This window comes from Lytechinus variegatus, chromosome 7 (genome assembly GCF_018143015.1).
Source record: "Lytechinus variegatus isolate NC3 chromosome 7, Lvar_3.0, whole genome shotgun sequence".
Taxonomy (NCBI): Eukaryota; Metazoa; Echinodermata; class Echinoidea; order Temnopleuroida; family Toxopneustidae; genus Lytechinus; species Lytechinus variegatus.
The window spans coordinates 1,909,102-1,930,256 of NC_054746.1; the positions used below are offsets into that span (position 1 = coordinate 1,909,102).

Genomic DNA, 21,155 nt, shown 5'->3' on the forward strand with positions numbered 1-21,155 from the left:
CATGAGAAGTATGGGTTTTTGCTAAAGAAATGATGCGAGCGCGAAGCGCGAGCTGAAAATTTTTATATTCCAATCAGAAAAGCAGGCATTTTGAGCATGATTTTAAATAAAGAACGAGTTGTGTATCTCATTCTCGCTTGCTGAACATTACAATCTTGTTTTTTTTTTTTGCCATATCTGGAATTATTGGGGGGGGGGGGGCAAAATGATATGTTTGCCCCCCAATATTTTCATTGGTGGGGCGATCGCCCCCCTGCCCCCCAGGATCGACGCCTCTGCCTGCCCCCCACTCCCACCCATCCCCACCCCAAGCACATTCTGACACCATAAATTTAAAAAAAATCTTAAGCGACAGAATTTAGTAAAAAATAACTTAAAAACATTTTTGTGCTTTTTACCATCTGCAAACTTGTAAACAAGTTGTAGACTTGTGTTCATGAATGAGCCAACTGCAGAGTTACCAGTTTTTAAAGTCTTGTGTTCTGTTCTTTTCAGATCTGAAACGGGGCAGTACTTGTACATCACATTGCTGACTGGTAGAGTGTATAGTGTTCTGCCCCTTTAATAGGCCCACTTTACAATTTGTCAACTATACTTTGGCTTTGATTATTCAACTTAAACCTTGGAAATTCATCCCACCACATATTTATTTACCTAGTCTTGCCTCTAATTTTACAAAACTAACTTGTTTGTTAAATCGTCAATAATTTGCAAACTCACAAGCTTGTATGGGGGAGGAACGGTGGCTTACTTTGTGTGTTATTATAGCTCCATCTGTTTTGTCCTTTGTATTTTGCCGACTATAGTAGGGCTCTATCGTGTCTATGAAGCCTGGCTACATGGACTTGCCAACTGGTTATCTTTACTCTATAAGTCGTAACCTTCTTCGAAGTTAGTACCCCTATTTTTCTTTCCTTTTATTTTCTTTCTTTCTTTTTTTCTCTCCCCCTCCCCCTCTCTCTCTTTCTTTCTTTTTTTTCTTTCTTTCTTTCGGCTTTCTTTCTTTCTTTTCTCTCTTTCTTTCTTTCTTTCTCTCCCCCTCTATCCTTCTTTGTTTCCCTCCTTTCTTTCCCTCTTTCTTTTTCTCCCCTATCCTCCATTTTGCCAACTGGTACATCATTTTGCCGACTGCCATGAATGTGGGGGGGGGGGGGTGTCACACCCCCATACCCCCTCTAGCTACGGCCCTGTTCCTGGATCCGCCTATGGCATACTGGTCGGGATGTGCATACCACTGATTTGTGAAGAGAAAAAGAAAAATGTTCTTAATTTCCTTCCTCATATCCGATTTTCTGCGTTCAATTTCTTCATGATTAGGGAAACAGATTCTTCACTGTTTGGCCCGGAGCTCGTTTCGTAAAGCTTACAACTGTTGTAAAGTTGCCATTACTACCGTGGAATACTTGATTGGGGGTAATGTTTATGACATGCTAGTAGTTGCCATATATATGCCACAGTTGCAATAGTCGTAGTATCTCTTTTAAACGGCCCAATATCTCTTCCAAGAATTTAGGCGCCCGTTTACGGAGGGGGTGTGTCCGTGGGCGTGGCAACAATTCGCATGTCGGACGTCGGCATGATGACGTAATCTTAACTTGCTTCGAGTCCCCGGGGTAACTCAGAACGGATCGAGCTGAAGGGCAGTCATGCAACCATACACACAAATATATTTTCAAGTTTATTTGGATTAGTTGTCCCTTTAATTAAATTGGGTTGTTCTTTAAAACAGCGTAGGTTATAGTGAAAATATCGACCACCCCCGTCAAGCAATCCATCTCTTCCCGCCTCCACCAGTGATAGCGACAGCGCCCACAAATTTCCCCCGCCTGAATTAGCCCACGTGCCCGAACGTATCGAATAACGCGGAAGATACGATCCCACGCAGCGGCCCCTCCCCAATTTTTGTTTGTAAATAAAACTGCTTTGTGTATGAATAATTCTTGTCCAGGGGTACTTTGACCTATTCTGGTATATAGGTCAGTAAACGGATTCTACCATTCGCTTAAAGGGTAAATTGTAATAGGGATATTCGAAAAATTCTCTTGAAAATTCCCAATAGATCTTATGATTTCGATAATAATAATCAATCACTATATTTTAAATAGACAATATTTATCAATTTGTATTGGCTAGTGTATAATTCATCAGATAAAAATAACGTGGGATCTTACACTCCTGCAACAAGTAGAAGAACCCATACGTTCCGCCATTTTTGTTGTCATCGGGTCACGAGCAAATAGCTAGCGCATGCTACGTGCAATATGGGCAAATTGGCACTAGGCTAAGGAATGCGGCTGAGTTTGATTCCTGATCTGTGAGGACCACGTTTCTTCATTTGTTTATTACCAACTATGGCGCCGTAAAATGAAATTCGACTTTGCAGTCATCCAGCTATAGTTTAGTATTTTAGAGGAATTCAGTTATTATACTATAGATCTAACTTTAAGGTGGAGTTATTTGAAACATTCTGCCACGAGTCGAGACTTGTCTGAGGCTGAGCTGAGTGAGTGACTGTGATAAGTGTGAGCTTCACTTTTTGTGTTGTTTTTCGAATATTTGGAAATCGACATTGATTAGTAAAAGCTGCAGATTACACTTCACAGGTACATCTAAATATCACAAAATTTGACAAAGGTGAGTCATTAGGTGTTTGTAAAGAATAAGAATAAAAATGGATAGATGTTTCTACCTTGTCAACGTGAAAGTTGATTGAACATGATAAACTGATCCTAGAAACTGGAGCAAAGGCAAAAATTAAATAAAAACCCTGAATGAAACAGAGTCAGACTAGAGAATTGGGCTGGTAAATATTAATATAGGTAGTCATGATTATCTCTGTTTATTTCTGTGATGTAGATTGGACCAAACATTTATTTAGGCCTAGAATAAAAGTAAAACAAAAGTAACCTGACTAGGCCTAGATCTATCGTGTCCCTCTTGAGTCTTGTCATCTTTGTCTTGATTCTAGTCTAGAATCTACTTTGTCTGTCTTCCTTTTGATGATGTCTTAATGATAATCCCTCTCTTTGTTTCACTTTCAAATCTATTCTCTCTCATGAAAAATGTTTTTTGTTTGATAATAAGAATTGTCTTTTTTTGTCGTGATGATACAACATCAGTATCAATCATCAGTCAGCATGCATCAGTCATCAAGTACCGTATTGACAATTGTCATCATCCATCAATCGTCATTATTGGTATCTTCATCATTATTTTCAATCTTCAACCAGCAACCTTCAAATTTCAACCATCAATCACCATTATCATCCATCATTAACATCAATCATCGTCATTAGTCTTCAATTGTCGTCATCTTCATCATCTTTTTAATCATCATCAAACATTACCAATTATCATGTATCATCAATCTTCATCATCATCATCTTCAACAATCATCGTGTATCATCAACAACTGGTAACACTCACAAAACAACTCTTTCCAGTCTCCTTTGCTTTCCTGTTCAAATACAAAATGCTCTCCTATCAACATAGATTAATTTAAACTGAAGAAGGGTGAACATATAAGCATGACTAAGGTGAAATGAATGAGTGAATGGAATGCAATGAACCTGGTGTAATGGTTGATGTTGCTATGTCAGAGATGTATAGGGATTGTTGAGATGAAGTATGAGATCAATACAATTGATGTTGATTGTGGAAGTATAAAAGGGAAAAAAATGTAAAGCAAGTATTAAATACTAGTACCTGTCCAGCAAATGTGACTCGCAAATAATATATTATTGTTAGTAGTATTTTTAATGTCAATGTTATAATCGTTGTCACTATTTAAACCAAACTTGTAATTATGTACGGTCTATAAGACATCATATAAAGCTCCATCAAGCGCACGGTACAATTTTTTTTTTTCATCCAATTTTGTTTAGTACTAAGAGGTACAATTTACTGAACACTTGCAAGAAGTGAAAATCTCAGCCTATGTTTAAAATTATTCCTTAAATAACTGTATATTCATTTAACGGCCATTATGAAATCCTCTCCTAAGTCCTGTAACACAAATGTTAGCAATTGTTTGTACGCTTGATCTTCATGATTGATTGTACATTGTGGTCAATGGAATTAATCATAAATAATCTTATCCAGTTATTGCTAAGCTTTGTTTTAAAGGCCCCTTGTGAGAGCATAATGCCAAAATATCTGCAGAGTTTATTGTGCTACAGCAGAGGTATAAAGAAAGTTGCAAACCATGATTTCGTATGGTATATTGCAGGAATTTTAGAAGCAATCAAGGTTTTACCAAAAATAATACATGTATGTGCTGGCACTTCATGCTACACCAATAATGTTCCCAATTATCTAGTGTAGTGTTGAGAACAAGTGTGTCATATTCATGATATTTCTTTATATGTTTTCTTTGTATTCATGTTTGATTTATTTATGACTGACTGAGTATTTATGTTTTATTCAGGATTGATTTGTTTCCAGATATTCTGGATCTTAATCCAAGCATTGGATTGATGTAAAGCTGAGCCTTTGATCGGCAGTTCCTGACAGCAAGAATCTCAAGGTTTGTTTGAAAAAAAAACAACACTATTATTAGCAAGCAGTGTATCATTTTTTTTAGTATATCATTTGAAAGCTCAAGTCTGGTTTGTGTTTTTTTTAAGACAGATCCTCGACTAAAAAGGTTTTTTTTGTAATCAAGATGAAAAATTAACACAAATTAGAGATCTTACATGGACGTGTTTTCAAACTGATTCTATCACCAGAATGCTCATCATTTTATAAGAACTTGTTCAGATCTAAAAGTATCTATTATAAGATGGCTAAGTAATTTGCAGCTTGCTGATTGGTCAAAGCGTACCACGTGATCATTCGCGAAAAGTGTCTATCCCTGCACGCCCGTGCAAATTTCGCGCACCCAAATTGTCTAACCCACGGTAAGTGCAATTTGAAAATTTTTGATATTTGATTTAGATCTATTTCATTATTTCTTTCTCATATAAGGTGCTTAAAATTGCGATCGGAATTACTTAGCCATCTTATAAAAGGAATAACGCATTTTACCCGTCGTTTTTCAGCGATATGCAGTGCACTCGAGGTTTCTTCTTCGCATCCACACTCGCCTCCGGCTCGTGTGGAGTGCGCATGCTCAGAAGAAACCTCTCGTGCACTGCATATTCGCTAAACAACTCCGCGGAATGCGTTATTCTTATAATATTTCTTTCATGATTGAGTGTCATATTATCTGAAAATTAATTTGTGCATTTGTAAAACCCAAACAAGACCATTTTAAGGGAAAGTTCTCGATATTGGAAAAAGTCCTTTTGAAAGTGCTCATAATTTTTGAAAATTCCTGTATTCTTTTTTGAATAATAAAAGTAATTTACAGTCACACTGGTAAAAATACTGGTATTTGGTTATTGGGTAGATCTGGGCAAATTCCCCAATCAGGGAATTCCAGAAATTTTTGTATGATTGTGAGTGTGTATGGAAGCACCAAATAATAGATCTTGATGTCCTTGTCGTAAATGTACATGTGTGAAGTTCATGAGAGTCACTTTGTTCGCAAATTGCAAAGATTGAATAGGACGACTTGGGGATCACACAGCATGACGTTGGGAATATGACATTGAAAGCTTGGGTCAGAACTGACCGATGGGGTCTTCTGTTGCACTCACTTCAAACAGAGTTTTTCTGGCATTGACGGGTGACATGTGTTCAGACTTCAGAACTTGAACACATTTCTTTCTACTCGAGTCTCAAGGCATATAATCTGACAGTGTGTTTGATCACTTTCAGATTCAGTATCTTCCCCCCATTTGCTTGAAAAGTAATTTTTGAGATGATGATATTGAGACTTATTTTCCACCAACCCCCCACCCCACACCCCTCCCAGTGCTAAACCTCCCTTTTTCTTTAAAATTTGATAAAATGATGCATGTATGTATTTAGTCATCTTCACATGGCAGAGCCAAACTTAAATTGAATTAAAAAAGATAATAATAAAAAAAATTAATGGATGATCATTAGAGCAGGCCGAAATTCAAACAACTATCAACTACTTTTATAAGGTCAGCTTGAGCAGGCCAAAATTCAAACAAATATCAACTACTTTTATAAGGTCAGCTTGATTCAAATAAACAAATAAAATAAAAATGATAATGATAAATTGGTCAAGTTGTAATTGTGGCTGACTGTAGTAATGCAGTTTGAACTTGAAATTTAATTCATTTGGTCTATTGATCATCCACATTTAGCAATGCCATTCAATAGGAATCTCATCTAAATGATGCAGACATCCCCAGCAATCATTAGGTTAAGATTGTCTGTACATGAACATGCAGGAAATGTAGCACCTTGTTTTAATATTTGTAATATGGAAGTGGAAGTAAACAAGGAAGTGAGATTGTATGATCATTTGAGATACAGATTCTGAACATGTAATAAATATGATTGCTACTTTTGCTAGTATGATTTTAGCCACTCATTAGTTCAAGGTTTGTTTACATTTTGGGAAGTTATGTTTTTATCAAGATGTAAATCATGATGAGACAGGTTTAGCCTGTTAAATGATGTCTGTAATGTGCGGAGGTTTTGTACAGGGACATTGGGTTCCAATAGGCAACATGTTTAATTTTTACAATTTTTCCTTGAAAACAGAGCTTGCCTTTAATAGCTAATACGCATGCATGATATTGCAACAGTTCAAATTTGATTAAAACTGTTGGGTTCATTAATTCACAAGCAGCTACATGTAATAAACTAGATCCCAAAGAATGAATGCACTACATTTACAATGTATTCCTCCATTTGAATAGGCTAGTCAAATTCATGAACTAAACATGGCATAAATGTATTAAAAACTCCATCACAAGCAATAGAATTATCAATACAGTATGTGCATTGATAAGTACTTTGGAAAAGATCTGAGCTTCTTGATTGTTTGGGTATTACTTGTTTTGAACAAAATTAACTTGTTTCTGGCATGATAATTACACATGTACATACATGTACATTCAATCACCAGCAGGTTTATTGGATTTTATAAGAATTCAATGTTCCATTTTAATATTGCAAATAAATTATTTTTGTCATCTGATTGCTATGTGTACATTTACTGCAATCAGATTTTATCATCTTTTTGAGAAAATTACTAAGTAATAATTTATTTACTTTCATGATGGATTTTTTTGTGAATTCTTTGAGTTCAAGTGCATATATTGTAAAAGGTCTCACAGGTCAATAATTGATTTTGTTAAAACTTTGATGATGGGCACATTATTATATTCTTGATCTGGCACTAAGGTTAAGAATCCCTCTAGTTCTCTTTCCAATGTTTTTAAGTGTTAATTTTAGATATGTTTCCTCTCTTAACTTACCCACCATAGCTGACAGTCACCACGACGGCGCATTGTAGCACAACGCTTTACCAGAAGTGGCCACCGGTCACTGTACCTACCTGTGAGTGGAAGACGGGAGGTGCTTCACCAAGAGCAACTCATTCCTGTAGCCTCATACCTACAGGTAAGAAGACTTCATAGTGCATGATGCATAATGCAAAGTCTTAAATAGTGAGACTAGATTCACTATGACACAGACGGAGCCTTTGGTGTCTATGTGTAGTCTTTACTCTAGACCTTTTCTTGATTAAAGTGTCAAATATGAGTCTGTGCTTGCAGACTACACATACGTGTAGGCCCTGAATATACATCGAAGAGGAAATGTCGGGATGAAATAATGTGAATGGGGCAAAAGGGAGTGAGTGATCAGGAGAGAGAGAGAGAGAGAGAGATAGAGAAAGCAACAATTAGAGAGAGAAAGGTGAAAGGAGAATTTGAGATGGTAAAGGGAAAGATAGAAAAAAAGGGAAACAAAAGTTGATGGTTGAAGTGCCGGCCGATTGGTCTACACCCACTTTGTTTACTTTTCATTTTGATCTCATCTCACATTGTTTTACAGTTCTTCTACTAACCATTTAGACTCATTGCCATTTAGCCTATTTACCCCTTTGTCTAATTTCCAGTTAATCCAGTAAGGCTATCATCTTCTTTGACAAACTGAAGAATAGTAAGTTGATGACATGTACATAAATAAGCTATGATACCTAGATCTTAAAATTACTGAAAATCAACTTTGATAATCCATGATATAACCAGTCATCATTTTATTGATTATTCCTGCTTGTCACTCCGTATTTGAATACACAATTGCCAAGTATCATTCTATTTCATGTCTGAAAAACGGCAATAAATATTGAACATGATTCAATTGGTACAAATGTCTCTGAGGATCTGCACAACAGATCAAGAATATTTACTAAGAGAAAAATATATTCATTCTCATTGTGTCCTACAAACTACTTCATGTACATGTATGTAGGTTTCTTTTGTTTTGAAGTATTTGTGAAAGATGTGAGGTAGAATACAATGTAATGCAATCATATGTATGCACAATGGATTCCACTTATTGTAGTCATTGAATACTGGATCAATTGAAAATTGTATAACTCTGTATAAAGCCCTCACATGTATAAAATAAAAGTCATTTCATTTCAAAGGACTTACACTGTAGCCTACATGTAGAACATTGTTTTGCATCACTTTATTGTGCGAAAAGCAATAAAGGAACAGTGTAAGAAAGACAATACATCAACATTTACATTACAAAAGATAGCCCAAGACATGGTCACATTACTGACACAAGCAGGGCAGATTAACATAATGTTACAGTTACATAGTTAAACTACCAAATAAGATGGAACATTCGGTGAAAGTATAATCTGTTAATCATCAAGTTAATTTGTAATTGAAGCAATTATAGGCCTATAGTCTATAGTCTATAGGTAAAATCTTTCAGATAAAAACCAAACATTGAAAAAATTAAGACCATGACGTATGTGTACTCATATTCATATTAGCATGATTATACACTTTAAATTGAATGGACCTCAAATTAATCCAGACCGGATGCAGCCATACAAGGGCTGGCTGAATTCCCGAACCAACTCGAATCCCAGAGACGGATTGCAATCCTTCGTCTCAGGTGACGGAAAAATTCGCCAGGACCCTAGTCACATCGAGAATCCGTCGGGCCCGAACATGACCACAGCCAATCCGGACTTGCCAGGGCGTATAATCTAGGTGGGGGCCGCAGCTACTGTCCCCCCTGCTATGCCAGACGCAAGCGACACGCCTGACATGGCGAGACCACGAATAGCTTCGCAATCCCGTCACAAATGACCCCGCTTGTGCCCAGCACAGCAGCAAAGACAACTGCAGTCACCGCCCAGATTGCAGGCTAGACCCAGCAAAAATCCATGCAATTTAGAGTGTACAACTTTACACTATGTACGCATAGGAATCTGATTTTCCCATTGGACGCTATTTTTTGAGTAGTATATTACAAAAGATGATGTCACTGCCAATTTAGAAAGGTTGTCTCTGAAAATTTTGTAAGGGGTTGGTTTGCCAAATTCATCTAAAAGCATTTTAAGTTGTATTTAAATTGAACTTGTGTACCTTAGTCTGTAAACAAATAGACTTCCACCCAAAGATGAACTTAGTTCAGTCATCTTTATTACAGTGTTATGAGGTGTTATTTATACAGGGCACAAATTAAGAATTTAAAGGGGTAAAAAGGGCACTAAAAGGAACAAGTCCAACTTAACAACAAAATGTTAATGTGAATATAAGGAGAAAAATATCTACATGTAACAAGCATACATGTAAGCACAACATCAGATGTAAATACATAAGAAAGTTTGGTATTTTAAGTTTTGCTTAATTTCATAAAACAGCTATCTGGGTTGGTATGCACATGAAGACACTGATGACATCACACACTGACTACATGTATTTCTTTTAGTATTTTTCTGGGGCGGACTTGACGTTGAAGGACAAGTCCACCTCAACAAAAAGTTGATTGGAATAAAAAAAGAAAAATCCAACAAGCATAACTAGGGCTGGGACTATAGCCCAGGTACCCGGGTCCCGCCCAAAGCCTTGGGTACCTGGGTAGAAAAATCAATACTCAATACCCAAAATTTCTATTTCTTTTTCTTTTGTATTTTATTACATGAAATATAAAATGAGTGTACATAAGGCCATCAAGACCAATTTTGAGGGCATGGGAGGCCATGGCCTTGTATTGATTTAGGTCGTGCTATTTGTACAGTATATCAGTACAAGCAGAAAAATACTTGTATAATGGCCCTAAAAAAAACAAGGGGCCCTATATATATTGCCAATTATCACCCGTATCAGACATCTGAGCTGGTCATTTACAAAACCGTATTGCCCTACATTTTCTGAATATCGGGAAGGGTAGGTATATTGTTTGTATTTTCCTCGGTCTCAATGCGCTTATTTACTTTGCATGCAGAGACGAAGCAAAATATACCTTTGTATTTTCCCTGGTCTCACATCCGGGCATTTGTGGATGCGTATAAAGAGATACGCTTCATAAGGATCCGCGCGCCAACAATATACGTCATAATAAAGACAACATTGGATCCGAGCGCTTGCAAGTACGTCATAATGGCAAAGTGCAGAGCCTAGACCGACATTAACATGACACAATAGAACTCTATTTTTAAAAGAAATATCCCCATTATCATGATTTTGCTCTAGATATCTGATTTAGATGATAATAAAAATATTGACTGGCTCTTCTTTCGGGGAACATCAAATATATTGCCCTTAAAAGACCCATATTGCCCTCGTCTAAAGACTCTGGCCAATATGATTCTTTTGCTGGCAATATATTTGATGTTCCCCTCAAGGCCAGTCAATATTATATAATGGTTCATCATCTTATGATGTATGATTTTTAATTCAACTAGATATTTGAGGTTTGTGGGGTTCAGTCAGGGGATTATGTCAACTCACAGCAGCTGCTGTTTTGGGATGTCTTAGGGTGTACTCAGACCAACCTGATCAAAATTTACAAGAACTTGTTCAGGTCCCAAAATACCCAATATTTCCTACATTCGTACCCAACGGAACCAGATCTACTGGGAAAGTTCTTGCAAATTGCTTTCACACTGCAAGAATGAATACCTGCAACCATGGAAAAAATCAATGCAATAGTTCTTGGCATTTTAAAAAGTACTCACTGATTAGTGGCTATGTTTATCTAAGAATATCACAAGAAATATGCTGATCATGATCACACTTGCAAAAATACCTGGTATTAATGTAGACCTAACCTATACAACCTGGTATTCTCCTTTTTTTTTAAATCGGTCTGAAAGCACCTTTTCTCAAATACCTACTGCTCCCCCTTTAGAGCCTTCTAAGTGCTCTCCAGAGTAGAGCTAGGCATAGACATAATGATGCCACTGTCTCTTTACCATTTCAAATTTTTCCTGCAAGGGCATTGCAAAGTGTTTTACATGTACCATATAGTCTGGTGTCCATGCACAATCTCTCTGCAGGTGCAAGTATGTTGATCAAGTGTTTCAGTTGGTGCATTGTCAGTCAATGATTTATGATCCCCGCATGTACAGTACATGTAATTATATTTGTATTGAATTATTTTATAATATTGACATCTTAAAATTTGGTCTGTCTGCAGTAAGTACATGTATGCCTATTTTTTGTTTGCTTCTGTTAAATTCTTGTTAGTTCCTTCAGATCAAATATTTTCAGATTAGCTGAAATTAGCAGCATTTACATGTAAATGTACATTTTGCTTGGCCTGATTGTGATTCATCTTTCTTTGATAATTTGAAAGGAACTCAGAGAATTGGATGAAAGGACCGTCCATCCCATACCAATTATATGTAAAACAATTAAATACACTATAAACATGTACTGGATTTGTCCAATTTGTTGATTTCATGGCAACCTGAGCTCAATATTGATACATGTATATTAAGATGCTCTAATTATTTTAAGTCTGGAAATGAACGTCTTGCTTTAATCTTTATTATCAATCAGTTATTGCATCTGGACAAATAACAGAAAAATTGATTATAGTGAAGATGGTAGTTTTCTATCATTCATTCAATTTTTGTCCTTTGATTATGTAACTTCAATTTACAGTCCGACCTCTCTTATCCGGACACGTTGGGACCAGCACCAATCCGGATAAGGGATTTATCCGGATCTGGGAGACCCAATATAAAATACACGCAGCTGCGCTGCCGGCTGCCTCCCCTAGGCTCCCCAGGCCACCAGCGGTAGCTACGCTATTGTAGTGGGTGTAGGGTACATATTCACTGCAGAGTCAGTGCAAATTATAGTCAGTGTTTTCATGGAAATGAAAGCAATCGATGTCCAAAACTCTTGGATAATTTACCTGCTAAAATGACTGAGGTATACATCGAGCATACCTCGAAAGAAAGAGAATGACTCGATGAAACCAAGTTTTAAAATTAGATCATCGCGGTGGGTATCGCAGCTTCGCAATGTCAGCCATTGTTACACTGACTGTAGGCTCAAACATGATAGATGGCGCTGTCCGTATTGAGGCCTAAAGTTAGCTAGCAAGATTCTCGCGAAGCAAAAAGAGAAACGTGATGAAATGTTTGCGCTGCACCCTGATTTACTGGAAATTATCATTCCTAAAGTTCTTTTGGTGATTTGGGTGAGATATTTTCATGAAATAAATATATGTTTGGTGTTGGGTGACTATGTTGGGAAATATATGTAATCAAAGTGAGTTTACGTATAGGATTGAGTTTAGATTGAAATCTCATTTCCTCACGTACCGGTACTACATTGAAAAAAAAATCTCGGCAAGTGTGCGTCCGGATAATAGAGAGATCCGGATAAGGGGAGGCCGGAAGAGAGAGGTCGGACTGTAATTAAATCTAGCATCAGATGCTACAAAATGAAAAAGATGACCTTTAAGATCAATTACTTTAAAACCATTTTAAAATTATCTTTTTCATATTAAATCAATATGAAAAAGATAATGCTGTTAAAAAACATGAAATGACAATCAAAACATCAAATCAAAACCTCCAAGTGTATTCAAGTTCCCTTCATACATGTACATGTAGGTGAGAGATAAGGGGAGTATCCAACAGTCCAACAGTAAATTTATCTGGCCTAAGGAACTTTGCATCTCAGCCATCAAGGAAAGTTGTCAGAATCGACAATTTGCCAGGTTATAACTGTTGATGAAATGCTCATTCTGTACTTTTTGCTTTGATGCAGGCTGAATAAATCTTCAAGAAGATGGGCAACGCAGCAGCGAAGAAGGACGGTAAGGATGGCTCGTCTCTGTCTCCTACCAAGGAATCTTCATCCTTTGATTTCAAGACAGGCAAGATACCCATCATCCAGCAGCAATCTCTGGATGACAGTATGGATATGCCTTCAGGTAGATTCAGGGTGAGTCTTTTCTATAACCACTATTGTACCTCTCAAGTTCTTGTTTAGATACGATTTTCCTATTTATGTCGATAGTTTTATTGTGTGTGTTCCACTGGTTAATTAAAGTTTTTTCCCATTTTTAAGCAAAATCCTTAGATTTAATAAGAAAGGTTGGAAGGTCTTTGCATCCAGTAGAGATCTCTAGGTGACACTATCGATCTGCCTCCAGGTAGATTTAGGGTAACCTTCCTTTAACCACTCCTGTACTGCTCAACCTCATGTTTAGCCAGGATTTTCCTATTTCTTATTGATAGTCTTATTTCCTTTTTTTTGGAAAAAATCCTTATTTTTCAAGCAGAAAGGTAGGGAGGTCTGGGCAAGATACCCATTATTCAACTCACCAGATGACAGTATAGATCTGCCTCTAGGTAGATTCAGGGCGAGTGTGAGTCTTGTGTAACCCAACGCAGCCTATTGATCCGTTCCCCTTTAGGGGTCCTCCGTTTGTGGTGCAAAGCACAGAAATACATTCCTGTGTATTATATGTGATTGATTCACAAACAGTTGTCCTGAAGCTTGTGTAGTGTGTCCAGAAGTAAGCATGTTACCAGCTGCATAAGTAAGTGCACATCAATCTCAACACCAAGAACATTCAATAGATGGATTAGAGTGTGCTGTACCACATGCCCCCCCCCCCCCCACTATGGAGAACTTGAGGGGGAAGGGTAGGTTCTTATTGCTCCCTTGTCAACCCACCGAGACATAGTAAATGAATAAGATTTGAATATGAGTTGTGGTCATTGCCATTCCCCTTTAAAATTGTTTTATACCTTCACTTATGTTGAATTTAGTGGATTCACTTAGTTTTTTTTTGTTACGGGGGGGATATTTTTTTCTTGTAATGCAAAGTTTCATATTATTTGTAGTGGATTTGAAATACATGTACATGACGTGTAGTTTGCTTTGAACTCACAAAGGCAGGTTTTTACAAAATACTAAAACCCTGGCAGTCAACCAAGTTGTCAGTCATAACGAAATGAAAATATTATAAACTCAAAATTTATGTATGCTCATAAACAACCATTGGCATCTGAGTTTTATGGCATGCCCTTGGTTCAATTTAAAGGGGAAGTTCACCCTGACAAAAAAATATTGGAATAATAGCAGAAAAATGATAAAAAATATTGCCGAAGGTTTCAGAAAAATTCATCAAATAATTAAAAAGTTATTAGAATTTCAATTATTTGATTTGTGACGTCATATGCGAGCAGCAATCCTACATAGCGAATGGTAAAAAATCAATGAAATGTCATTTTCTCAGAAAATTGAAAATGGTTCTCACTGTACCTTTTGTATATCAATAGACAAATCATTTCACACCCGATCATGAATAGAAAACAAAATTAAGTCATCAGGAACCATACAAAATTTGAAATTCATGCATTTTATATTACATAACCCATGGGGCAGCTGCTCGTTTATGACGTCACAAATCCAAAACTTTGAATTCTAATAACTTTCTTACTCTTTAACGGATTTTCATCAAACCTTCACCAATATTTTTTACTATTTTTTCTGCTATTTTTACAACAAAGTTTTCTTCAGGGTGAACTTCCCCTTTAAGGTAAGGATCAGGGTTTTTTTTACTTTTGAGAATGTGTGAGATGTTTCTTCCTGTTTACATCCATGAATGCCCTCAGCATACAATCACATGGACAATTTTTTGTGTTTGTTTGAAAAATTGAATGTGAATAATAAAAGCTATATGTAATCACTGATTCATCACAATGAATATTGTAAGACTCTTTATTTCTAAAGCTAGCATTTTTAGATTTTGCTTGATGTTTATGGACATTAAAAGTATATTTCCATGGAAGCAGGAAAATGCCCAAAGAAAAACCTATTGAAAAAAATGTGAAATCAATCAAAATTTTGAAATACATGAATGTTGATTTTGTTACTTATTTCATGCAGATTTTGACAAAATGTGTAGTTTTCCCACTAAATTTTCATGCAAGCATATTTAATATCAGTGTATTTGAAACAACATGCATCATAGTATTTCTCAGAATTAAGAGAAATGTCTGCATGGTCTAGAAATTCAAATCCCTTGATTTTGTTTTGTTTCTGAACATTTTGTTTATAAATCTCTCATCTTTCTATTTCTAGGAATTGATGCGTGATGATGGTCCTGACGGCCGGCCTCGCACAGCAACCCTGCTAGAGCAGCCTTACGTGGATCCCAATGCGCTGCCTGTGGTGTTTCGTTGGGAAGGAGGAGGCAAGTCCGTGGCTGTTGCTGGATCATTCAACAACTGGAACACCAAGATTCCTATGATCAAGAGGTGGGCTTTTACAAGTTTCGCTTATCAAAAATAAATGTTTTTTTTTTCAGTTGTTATTATTGTGAAGGTTTTTGTACTAGCTTTAATGGTAATGATAATAAAAACCACAATAGTTATTTTAAAAACAGCAACAATTATCAACAATAAGTAATATTTTCACTGTGCTCTCTCTGATCATTTATCACTCAGTGCACAACATAATATACAAGAAAGAAGGGATATATAATCATAGTAATTAAATATAACTTACAAGATAAGGATGAAATTAGGACTTCTAATATTCCTTCAAGAATATATGTTAATAGTGCTTCTAACTACTCATTCATCACTTTTGGTAAACATTCCTTTTTAGGGGTCTTGATTTTGATACCATTGAATTGAGGAATCAAGCAATATGAATGACTGATAGGAAAGTTTCTATGTAAGTCTACTGTACATCTACAGGTACATGTAGGTACATCTGCAACCATTCCCTGTGTATGGTGAAATCAAAAGCTTAATCCAAACAGTTCATATTTGAAATGTAAACACTGACCCGATGATGAGGCTGACACGTCTAGTTCAAACAAAGGCCCTCTATTCAGCTCAGACTGAATGTAATCTGTGGTGTGGATCATTTTCTCATTTATGATTATCTACCCTGCATTCACCAAAGGTCAAAGTTTCATTTGTACTAGCTATCTGCAGCAACAGTGCAGTGTGCATGCTTAGTGCGAGGAGTGGTGTATTAGCAGTAATGAGCGTCATTGAATCCGTATTAAAGCCTGTTTAATCGTCCGCACCGTTAGATACGTATATCTTAATGACAGAATGGGTCAATGAATGGAATATGCATGCATTTAGTAGCAGATGCTCTGTGGACATCATTTTAAGTCCTGTGATACAAAAAGGGCCTCAGAAATGTGTAATTGCTAGAATATTCAATATTGACAATTCTAGAGTATTTTTATAACATATGAAAAAAAGCTCTCTCTAAATGAAATATGCCACTTGTATACAGTTGGATATTGCTGCTTCATAGATTTGTAATAAGAGCATCAGTAGCTTTTGTGTGTGTGTGTGTGGGGGGGGGGTGATTCTTTTTTTTGTGTGTATGCAAATGGCAAATATGAGAATCCTTCCTGTTTACCAGAGTGTGCAGTATTTTTAATGTGTGATTAACTTGAAGCCTGTCCATGTTTGAGCTTAAAAGAGGAAGGAGGAACATTGCTGCCCCCCCCTGTCCCCAAGAACCCAATACTGTGGGGTGATTTTTTATTACACTATTCATATTGTGACGTTTAAGTCTCATTAATTTGTATGTCCATCGTTAGCAATTCACAAAATCAAACCGAGTTGCGATACCAATTGTTGAACTCTTGAATGCATGCTTCGACCTGCAGTTTAATGAAACAATAAACAATCATAAATTTAATGTCATGAACACTGTACAATTGTCGAATGTAGCGTTAATCCAATACCTAGATACATTCACAAAGCCTTTAATTGTACATGTGTCTAAGACATCAACTAACCAGATAATCTAACAACTGTCCTTATTTTACTTCTTATGTTGTTATCATAAAGCTTTCAATTATTCATCATTAGGCTGCATCCAAATGAAATTAACTACAATAACAAACCATTTTGTAACTATAACCTCAACTGAAACATCAAGGTATGATTGAATTATCACATTTGTTTCTCATATACAAAATTTTATATTAAAAAACACATTCAGCCTAAGGCTACATAAAATGTGCCCCTAGGCCTAGCAAGGCATCCCTACCTTGTGACCCTTGACCTACTTTCAGTCATACCACTTGTGCATAGCTATTATGACATAAATTACCACTATTATCATAAAGGCATAAATTATTGTCACTAACAAACGACTTCATGCAATTATGTACCAATTACTTTTCATATCTTGTAAATAAACGTTAACTAGTCTAAATCCACACACGTGAGTGCTGCGTGCCAAGTTTCGCGCACTACACACACAGTATCGTACTTATACATATGTACATAGACACACCGAAAACTTTCACTGAACATGAGCGATAATTCATACAACTTTTGGAACAAAATTTTCACCCAAATATTCATCATTTAAATTCTTTTCTCAATACAAACTATCAGTCAACTATTCTTTATCATATAAACATCAGTTTTTAGAATACTTACAACATTGGGCTTGGTCAGAAGGCAAAAATAACGATGACAACAAATTAGCAAGTGTTCCCAAACTAAGTAAAAACATGGGGGACAAAATACAACGCCCTCTATCGATTAGCAACAAAAACCTACGCTTCTGACGTCACCAAAACTTTGTGACCCGGAAACAATATGTAAATTTCACGCTATAACCACTTTATAAAATTTGCATCGTACACTTTACATTCCGGCCCCCTAAATGTGAAGCCTATACAGCTGAACATTTACAAAAGAATTAAATAATAGCACATCATCTTTACATGTGTTACACAATTTCTAAATAATCGCTGCACGCTTAGTATCTTACACACGACTTGTGCATTAAATATTTACACATTCTTTGATTAGAAATCAAAAGGCATAAATTTGCATCAACCAAGTCCTAAAATGAAGATAAAAGTCTTTCTTGTATACACTCATGCAAACATCCTTGATAATGAGAATTCTCATCCAAAAAACAATATTGCGGCATTTTTTTATTTTTTTTTTTTTACAAAAATATATATATACATGTACCAAATCATAAATTGGTTCATTCTTTATCTTGAACCTGAAATAAACTATAATGCATTCTTTCAAATTTTGAGTGAAATCTTACACTGCAATAATTTTCTCTGTAATGAAAGCAAATACTCCTTTTAAATATATACAAATTAACACAACATTCAGTTTGTACAAATTACCATCAAAAATGCAAAACATCATTCATGAAACTAACCTAAATGGCTTGATATGATGCTAGGAAGTCCAATTTTCTCAAACTGGACTAGTTATGAGACAATTCTGCTGCTTGCAAAGTTTTACCTCCTCTAAATGTTTTAGAAAAACCTCATATTAATAATTCTACCACAAACTCACATTTGTCAAACTATAAATTCACCTCTTAAACATTGTATTTTGATACCTGAATGTTTCCTGAATTCAGCTCTCATTACAACACACTATTGTGTAAAGGAATTTTCAGTCACAAATTTGCAAATAACGTGCACCTCTTTCTTGTGTAATCATACTGAGTAAATCTTTCACAAATAAATCAGAAAGTCCACATTTACAACATGTTTGAATAATTGCTCACTGTTTCTTCAAAGAGGGAGGGAAAAGTTCTGAGTTCAATGTTTAGCAGTGGGTCAAACTTGAAGCTCACAGATTGAAAGAGTTTAATAACATTTTAGAGTTCAGGTTAAAGTTCATTCTGACTCTGGAATTCTCTCTCTGAATAAAGTCTTCTGCAAATTTCTCCAATACAGTCACTTCTCTGTTGCAGAGTTCTCTGAGTGAAATGATTGAAATATTATAAATACTCTCAAATTCTTCTTTTCATAACAGTCTTGGCTGGATAACTTGTTCTCTTGGCTGAATAAATTGCTCAAAGAAAAGGAAAATTGTTCAATATCACAGATGAATGCTTCTTCATCTGGGTTGATCCACGTATACCGATTGCTCCAAATATATCGGCTCAAATATCAAATGCTGCAAATTTATCAATTTCAAATATATAAGAGGCAGCGCTTGGCTTGCACCTCATCACAACATATTTCATATTTCCTAGTTGTTGTGATAAAAATTCAATTCCACAAATTTTCACAGATCCCCTTCCAAAATTAGGCATAACTTGCTAACAGGTCTCAGCCGCACACCCATTTTGGTTTTGACCTCACATTGACGGATGAGACCCTTCCTATCAGGCCTCGTCTGTAGCACTCGTCCCAGTAGCCAGGAGTTTCTCGGTGCATTTTGGTCAACCAAAAGGACAACGTCGCCAACCTGGATGTTGCGTCTCGGGGAAACCCATCTCTGCCTGGCTTGCAGTTGAGGTAAGTATTCCTTTACCCATCTAGACCAGAATACATCCGACAGGTACTGCACTTGCCGCCATCTTCTCCTTGCATATACATCAGTATTGACAGTGATGGAAGGAGGTAGCTGTGGTTTAGTGTTCAGTAGAAGCACATGATTTGGAGTTAGCGCTTCCACATCATTGACATCATTTGTTACCATGGTGATTGGCCTGCTATTTATGATACTCTCTATTTCACAGAAAAGTGTTTGCAGGCCTTCATCAGTCAGTATCTGCTGTGCAGTGAGAGAAAATAGCACCTTTCTGACAGTCTTTATCATTCTCTCCCACACCCCTCCGTGATGCGAGGCACCTGGGGGGTTAAAGGTCCACTTTACTTCCTTCTGGAGGAGCTCATCATGGAGTTGTGACTGGTTCCACTTTCTGATTTCCATTCTTAGTTCCTTCTCAGCTCCGACTAAATTGGTACCATTGTCAGATCTAATCTCTTTAACATTTCCTCTCCTTGCCATAAATCGTCTGATTGCATTTATACATGAGTCAGTGTCTAAGGAATGTGCCATCTCTATATGAATTGCACGTATTGCCAGACATGTGAATACTACTCCATACCGTTTCTCTACGCAGCGTCCCCTTTTTACATCTATAGGCCCGAAATAGTCCATACCAACTCTCGTAAAGGGGGGCTCATCTGGTCTGATTCTGTCTTCAGGTAAATCGGACATCTGCTGTTCCATTACCTTTCCTCTCTGCCTTTTACACATGACACATTTGCCCACCATACTTCTAATCAATGAGCTGGCTCCTGTTATCCAGTACTTTTGATGAAGGATTGATATCATGTGATTCCTGCCACTGTGACCAGATACTTCATGGATTTTCCTCAGGATAAGCATAGTCACGTGACTGTCTTTAGGCAGTATCACTGGGTGCTTAGCTTCATATGGTAGAGAAGACCTACTCAATCTGCCGCCCACTCGAAGGAGGCCATCATCCATTTTAGGATCCAGCTTGTAGATCTTACTGTGTTTCTTTACTGTCCTCCACTTCTGATCAGCTCCACCATCGTCTGACTGTGTTGTGTTCAAGGCATTTATTTCCTCTGGAAATGCTCTCTTTTGCTCATATGAAAGGATTTTCTTCTCTGCTTCTCTCATTTCATCTAGTGTCAGTCTAGCTTTCAAAGTCTCTGGTGGATCAGATTTATGTTTGAGCCATACAAAGAACCTCCGAATCCAGCATGCTGCTCTTTTTAACCTGTACCAAGTGGAGTAGTGGCTCAGCAATTCCAAAGTATGGTCAGTCTCGTTTGTCTCCACCATGAATGACTTCCCTTCACTTTTGACCTCAAGATCACTGTCGTCTCCTGGTTTGACATCTGTCACATCTTCAGGCCATGTACTCTCATCATGATAGAGGAAGTCGGGTCCATGTAGCCATCTTTTGTTTTCCTTCATCTCATTGGCAGTCATACCCCTAGAGGCTTCGTCGGCAGGATTCAGGCTTGTCCTCACATGACGCCACTGGTTTGGG

The 21,155-nt window shown here is 36.8% G+C and overlaps 1 protein-coding gene across 2 annotated transcripts in view; it reads left to right on the top strand.

Moving 5' to 3' along the window:
- Positions 1–2,219: 2,219 nt before the first annotated feature.
- LOC121418187 (5'-AMP-activated protein kinase subunit beta-2-like) overlaps positions 2,220–21,155 on the top strand; it is a 39,473-nt gene continuing 20,537 nt past the window's right edge. The window contains exons 1-5 of one of the 2 annotated variants that reach the window (XM_041611914.1): positions 2,220–2,634; positions 4,444–4,525; positions 7,350–7,485; positions 13,125–13,301; positions 15,453–15,628. In XM_041611914.1, the coding sequence (XP_041467848.1) occupies positions 13,146–13,301; positions 15,453–15,628 (332 nt within the window). In that variant the 5' untranslated portion in view covers positions 2,220–2,634; positions 4,444–4,525; positions 7,350–7,485; positions 13,125–13,145. The remainder of the gene's footprint in view (positions 2,635–4,443; positions 4,526–7,349; positions 7,486–13,124; positions 13,302–15,452; positions 15,629–21,155) is intronic. The other variant, XM_041611915.1, reaches the window with a different exon arrangement.